This window comes from Branchiostoma belcheri, unplaced genomic scaffold, assembly GCF_001625305.1.
Source record: "Branchiostoma belcheri isolate BF01 breed outbred unplaced genomic scaffold, Haploidv18h27 scaffold37, whole genome shotgun sequence".
In the NCBI taxonomy this organism is placed as follows: Eukaryota; Metazoa; Chordata; class Leptocardii; order Amphioxiformes; family Branchiostomatidae; genus Branchiostoma; species Branchiostoma belcheri.
In genome coordinates, this window is record NW_017803987.1 from 1,598,843 (window position 1) to 1,605,912 (window position 7,070).

General features: G+C 39.4%; 2 protein-coding genes across 2 annotated transcripts in view; one reads left to right on the forward strand and one right to left on the reverse strand.

The window, feature by feature from the left end:
- LOC109476354 (isoamyl acetate-hydrolyzing esterase 1 homolog) overlaps window positions 1-2,344 on the reverse strand; it is a 5,357-nt gene extending 3,013 nt beyond the window's left edge. Inside the window, exons 1-3 of the mRNA XM_019777283.1 lie at window positions 2,245-2,344; window positions 1,279-1,331; window positions 620-765 (exon numbers count right to left, since the gene is read on the reverse strand). Coding sequence (XP_019632842.1) covers window positions 620-765; window positions 1,279-1,331; window positions 2,245-2,325 — 280 coding nt within the window. The 5' untranslated portion in view covers window positions 2,326-2,344. The remainder of the gene's footprint in view (window positions 1-619; window positions 766-1,278; window positions 1,332-2,244) is intronic.
- Window positions 2,345-3,728: 1,384 nt separating this feature from the next.
- Window positions 3,729-7,070, forward strand: part of LOC109476245 (fibropellin-1-like) — an 11,000-nt gene continuing 7,658 nt past the window's right edge. The window contains exons 1-5 of the mRNA XM_019777130.1: window positions 3,729-4,048; window positions 5,035-5,069; window positions 5,427-5,575; window positions 6,084-6,191; window positions 6,585-6,698. Coding sequence (XP_019632689.1) covers window positions 3,800-4,048; window positions 5,035-5,069; window positions 5,427-5,575; window positions 6,084-6,191; window positions 6,585-6,698 — 655 coding nt within the window. The 5' untranslated portion in view covers window positions 3,729-3,799. The remainder of the gene's footprint in view (window positions 4,049-5,034; window positions 5,070-5,426; window positions 5,576-6,083; window positions 6,192-6,584; window positions 6,699-7,070) is intronic.

The following is a 7,070-nucleotide window of genomic DNA, read 5'->3' on the forward strand; positions in this document are numbered from 1 at the left end:
GGTTATCAAACTTTAGGAAACAAGTTTCCAGTGGTACATGTTGTTGTGGGTTCTCCTCTGAAACAGGGGCAAAGGTCAAGGGTCAATGTCAAAGTTCATGAAAGGTTAACAACATGGGCTGACCTCTGACCTCATCGGACCTACCGAAGAACAGATTGAAATATGGACTATGAGTAATGGCTTTATGTGTTCATTTGTCCTCAAAGTTTGTAGATTCATACAGTATGTTTGTTTTGTCCTGTAAGTACTTTCTGTATGTTTTGCCATTTTGTTTTGTTTCTTGTATACAAAAAAGATGAAAATATAAACAGGTCTAGGCATCCTATTATAGCCCCAAATGCTACTTGAGCCATGAAGTCAACACAAAAGGCTGGGTTAATATTTGAACTATAAACTTTTAATCAAACCACTGCATTAAAAGATGGAAAAACTGTAACAACTAGAAAGAAAAGGACATTCCTCAACTGTTGGGGGAAAAATATGAGCATTTTTGAGTTGATTCAGAATCAGTCTTTTTTTTTCTTGCAAATCAAAAAAAAATGAAGAGGCGCATCTGAGAACCGACAAATCAAATTGGTGTGGCCTGCCTTAATTTATGTTAATGTATCCACCATCTTACCTTTTAAGGAAGAGTCGTTAGCACCAAAGAATATAATGACTAGTACGACATCAGAGGCGTTCTCCTGGTTGATGACCTGTGGTTGGATCATGTTGGCCCACGTTGTGTTGTAACCAGAGAAACCTCGGCAGATGATGTCACATTTCCTGTAAAGAGAGAATAGGTAACTAATTTACAAATTAACTAGAGAAGTAACATTTGCAAAGCAAATGCATAATGTTTACCTTAGGACATGGTTTGCTCTGTTAATTCTTACTCAAATACATTCACATACATGTACTACTAGTATATGGTGACAGGAGCAGAGCAGACTATGAAATTGCAACATTATGTAACCCAAGACCAGTCACCATGGTGACAGCCGTCAACAAATCATGTCATTGGTCAGGTCAGAGGTCACTGTTTGGAGAAGAAGAAGAAGAAGAGGAGGAAGAAACCATGCAAGCAAAAACAATATGTTTTCCTTCGGTAAACATAATTACACTAACTTGAATACCACATTTAAATAGATCAGCTCTAGTAGTAAATAATACTGTAACAGTACTTAGTGCACACACTTCGCAGGCTTTTCCTAAAATGCAACTTGAAGGGTTAACATTACTTCTTGGTGTAAACTTAATATTTGATTATTTATATTTTATTTATTTAGTGGATTGTACCTTTGTAGAAGTTCTTGTAGTGCTGCACCCCATCCTCCATCGTTAAAGGCATACTGTATAAACACACACAGGTTATATTAGCCTGTTTCACACAATCTTTTGTTGTCAGGGCCTGGTCAGGCCTCTGTCATCATATCAGGGCTTATTAAGTAGTAGTACTAGGGTAGTGGCCATACACCTCTGACAAGAATTAACCAATCCCAGAAACAACAATAGGAGCTCAGGTTCTTTATAACCATGAAAATCATTCCAACGGGAGCTCGGGATTCTATGTCATGTATGTTTTAATAGATAGAACAGTTAAGAAAAGTCTGGACTTCACCATGTACCTCACACATGTGTAACTTTTTCAAACCATAAACCAGCTTTTTGTGATTATGTTCACAAATAATATAAGATTTCATTTTAAAAAGAAAATGCTTGGGACTGCTTCATTTTGAAACATTTTGGAGAAGGACAATTTTTTAGTCCTTATTAACAAAAATTATGACCACACCCAAAATAATATGATTTAGGCCATGTACATGCATTATGAATTTTATGTAGTCTTGGAATTTAAGAAATCTTATTCATATTCAATCTTTTTGTTGCTGAATTAGGCATAATTTTGTTGGCCACTACATATGTACGTGGCAATCAAATTATTCAATAGTAACATTGGTATAACAATTACATTACTGTACAGCTGACTCACCACGTAAACCAATTCCCTGCACTAACTAAATCTCAAGGTTTGTGAGTCACCATCAGACGATAAGAAAATCAAACTACCATCTTGACAAAAAGGCTCATATTAAACTATCACTGATTTTCTCTTCGATGAACAAAAAATACCCCCCCCCCCTTTGCTAAGGAACGATACTACTAATATTTCAATGCAGCGCCAAAAATGTATAAAACAAAGCTCCTGCCTTAAGTTGGACTAAAAGTATAAAAAGGCATCACATCCACATTTTGCGAGCTTACCTGGGTTATTGAGTCCCCGAATAAGATGACTTTTGGCCAGATTTTCAAGCCGGTTTTTCTCTGATCACAGGAGGCGGCCATCTTGTCTATCGCTAGGGATGCTGGGAAATCCAACCACCTGTCGTTTTTGCCACCTGTTTCAGACAGACGTTTGGAATTTGCCCAAATTCACAAATTTTCACGCTTTTTTCTGTCATTTCCTTTCGATTCTTGCAATTTTTTCTTTCGATGTAACATTTTTGGAACCACATGAATCGTTAGCTCAAGGAATTTGTCTGAAAAATAGAATAAAACCCTGGTGAACATAACAGGAACTAAGGTCTAAGAGAACATAACATTACAAAACGTTACTGGCAAAGAATATTCGATATATACCCAAAGTGACAATAGTAACGTTTTCCTATCTAGAAAAAGGTAATAAAACAGATTAAATGAATCCATCTGCGTGAAAAAAGCCTTAACAAGCCACCAGGGGGCCTAAAATCTAATCTTTCTAGGTCTTCTCAGCCCCTACCCAACTACCAAGTTTCATGACAATATACTCCCAACGTTTCTTAAGTTATCATGCAAAACCACGTACGTACATACATACATACATACACACACACACACACACACAGACAAACGCTATGGAAAACATAACTATCTTGGCGAAGGTAAAAAGGGAATGCACGTTAGTGTATAAAGTATACGTCACGTGGCAAAGCTTACTTTGGCAAGGGGGGTACATGTCAACAACGCAACGCAGTAATAAAAACACTATCAAATGTCTGTGCCCCCAGTAACGCTTTATGCTGATGTCAAGAAGTATGGTGTTGTGTTACCGTTAAAACGACGTGGAACCAATGACAATAAAATTCCTGAAAACAGTCAAATGTTATAAGTATTATTCAGTGAACAAATTATATCTTTGGACCAAAAATACAGTATTGTGATGTTAGAGAACAAAAATCGAGAACTTTGGATTGAAATATTTTGGTTGAAAATAATATTCATGTGATTTTAATTTACTTCCACTTTTCAACATATTTTTTACAACAATCTCACATTATGACATTTATGGTTGGCGCTAAAACAGCCCTCACTAGGCGCACCCTTTTTGTGGTACCACCCAAAATACCAGAGTGTAAACAAACATGGCTGACAGCATTATTTCCAGCTTTTAAACACATTCGTATGGTGTTACATTTTGGCACCTCCACTTACTGAATGACACTAATTTGCAATGGAGTAGTTATGATTCAAATTACTTTGTAAAGAACTGACCAGAAAATTTACTTTTTGCATCGTAACAATGTTACATAATGCAGCTTTAATATTTGGTTCTGATCCATGGATGTATGGTCAAGACCCGCCATTCTACACCACATACCATTTAACAGCGAACATAAAAGATTCTGTCAGTAGCACCATAGTAAACAGCGACCAACAATACAAGCTTGAAACGCTATATCGCCTTAACAATATTTTCTTGCTGCGAAGAAATGGCAAACACGTAGGTTCTCTCAGCACACTTTTGCTCAAGATTTCGGTAAAGAACGGTTTGTTTTAGACCATGGCACAGAATTTAAAACTAGAAGAGTTGACATCGTCTAGTGATGTGCCAGGGGGGTCGGTAGGGGGTACAGAAGCGGGGGGTATCGCGGCAGCTGGCGGCCCCACCCTCCCCCCTCTACGGGACAACCCTAAGCAGGGGCTAGCTCCGATCGGGACCGAAGGACGACTGTTGCCTGTCACTAGACTGTCTCCTGTAACCGGCGCTGGGAACAAGGGCATCCCGCTGTCAGAGTACTCCATTCTCCCGGTAAGAACTCGTGCAGATGGTGTGGTGTTATAATAAGTTTAGAACGTGTTATATGATGTTTTTGATGGCGTGCATGGTTAAAATTGTTGTAGGTGGTCGTACGATTGAGGTCACGGGCTTAGAATTTAGGTTATGAAAGGATTTTATACGTATGTAACATTAACAAGACATGTACGACTGAACTTTGTTACATGTTCATGTATGTACAACTTATCCCAAAAATTTCCTTAGTAACGTTTTTTTTCGCTCATGATAATGATCATTCACTCATTTTCCCCTGATTGAAGTATGGAAAGCCATGTAACATGCCTTTCCCAAGGGCACAAGCTAAGGTTGGTGACTTGGCAGGGCTCGAACCGTTTAAATTTGGTTCTGAGTCGAACACTCTGTCGTTACGCCACAGGCACGACACCACTAAGACCCACCGTTTGCGATTGTACGGAGATCGTGCGACGAATGTAGCTTTGTACGAGGACCCTCACCAAGAACTGGCTTGCAGTAATAAAAGGGGCTTATACATGTAGAATCTCTTTGAATCTACGGTAAACATTTTGGACAATCAGTAAAAGTCTGTTTTTTCAAGTCTGCCAAGTTGTCTAGAACTATTAGACATGCAAAGGTAGGTACGTGCATGGGCAGATAGATTTCAAAGACTTGCATCGGGTTAACGTTCTGTGTTGAATCACTGCTCAAGTGGTAAAGAACTTAGCCTCCATAGCATGCAAAAAACTGGGGGTTTGGGGGTCTTCATGGTCTTTGGGAGCTTTTATGTGCAATTTTATGATTACATATAGACAACATAGCCGGCCTGGTTGAATTACCCCCGTTTTTTAACCTGGGCTAATCAGAAAACAGCCGACAGACCACCAATTCTATAAGCCTGCTACGGAGGCTATGAAGAACTTACTAAACTAGCAAGCGCGCGTTGCCTCATCACATGGATTTTTTTGCCATTTTACTCATTTCTTCCACGTTTTTGTCTACAGAGATCAGGGGCGAAAAGTCTGAAAACATCGGAGACGTAAGTTCCACTTTTTTTTTTTCCTCCACAGAATTCATTTTATACACAACAAAGCACTTGCAACAGTTATTATTCTATTTTACTGGTACGGCAATATCTTTGTCAATGAGTGAGCAATCCACCTCTTCCGTGACGTCACGCAGATAACACACGTGACTCCCTCAACAGAGACGGGGGGCGCCACAGACTTTCTGCAACCTATTATCCACTGCTCACGGAGTCACGTGTGTTATCTGCGTGACGACGTGGTGGATTGCTCATTCCTTGACAAAGACTGAAGTTGTACAGTCGAAAGTCCAATTTTTTTGTTGAAAATTACAGTTTAAACTTGCTTCATAACATTTGCCTCCTGTTCAGACACGGTATCGGTAAGAGTAAAGTCGGTCCGATCAAACCCGGAGCTGGACTCGGCACGTCCCTGTCTGTAAAACTGACAGTAGCGGGTCTGGCAGCGGCGGTCATCCTGGCCGGGAGTATACTGGCCGTCTTCATTATCATCTCAAGAGGTTAGTAACTTTCTTAACTCATTAATCTTTTATCTTTTCATATGTTCAAAATATCACATAATAATCATATATAATATCGATGGGGAAATTTGTTAAAAAAGGAGATTCCATTTTCTGTAGTGAATTCAAGTTGTTTTGTTTTGTTTTGTTTTTTGCTTGCCAAAAGAAAAAAAAAGATAATATTTCAGTGAGATATTACATGTTAGTTATGAAGACCAAAGTAGCTAATAATGATCTCTAGATGTTTTGAAGTAGTTAAAGGCTCTTTGCCTTCCCCATGTTATTATGCACGTAAATGCAACAGTAGCCTCTACCAGGCCCCGCTAGGTCGCCCGAAAAGCTGTAGTAGAAATTGGCTAAGCTAAATAGACTGAATCGTATCCCAGAGTTTCCAAAAACCTAAGGAACCTGGTAATTGAGGCTGATGTAAATGTAGTTCGTTAAAATGATACCGGTGCTTCAATGTTGAAAGGTAAAATAAGGCCGTTTGTTTTATTTTCGTCCACAGACGAATGCTCCTGGCAACTGTGCCAAAATAACGCCCTGTGTACCGACGGTATCGACCACTTTACCTGCACATGCGTGTCAGGGTTCAACGGAACATATTGCGAGACAGGTAACAGAGATTATTACCTCTGTGAATGGAGGTATTGTTCTGGGTGTCTCTGTTTGTGTGTATGTTTGCTTGTCTGTGTTTTAACATTATGTATTTTCCACATGGTAGTCATTTTTTCAGCAGTTACATAAAGTATTGGGTAGCTGTTTGTTTGTTTGTTTGTTTGTTTGTTGAGAGTTGTCAGAATTGATGATTTATGAACCTTGTGTAGAGACAACTGACAGACATTCTAGGTCATGGGGTCAATGAAAGAGTCCACTAGTTCACGGGGGGAGTGTTTTTGGTCTGTTTGCTTGTGTTTTCGCATCCATTTATACACGTGCCATATGCTAGTTGATACGACAGAGTGTAGAAAAATAACCGTTTCTGAAAACCCCATGCACACCCCCTTAGATATTGACGAGTGTGCCAGTAACCCCTGTCAGAGCGGCGGGAACTGTACTGATGGTGTGAACGGCTACAACTGTACCTGTCCCAGCGGGTTCGCTGGAGTCAACTGTGAAACGGGTAAGACAATGTCACAAGGATGTCACTAACGTCTGAATCACAACTTAATATCATTGCAATTATATTGTGAGGAATGATGAAGTAATCTCCAAGCAGATCTTTTGGTGGGGGTAAGACAGTATCAAATTGGCCAGTCTGTAAAATGTGTAAAAAACTGGTAATATGGTTATTAATCTGGACTTTGGCTTTTACGTATTTTTACCCATCACTCAAGAAATTAAATATCGACTTTGGCTTTTCTCTCTTTCTCTTTCTGTCTATCTTTGTCTCTTTCTCTCTCTCTGTCTCTCATACACACTCTCTCACTCTCTGTCTCTCTCTTTCTTCCTCTCTCTCTCTCTCACTCTCACACAAACTCTCCCTGTTTCTTCT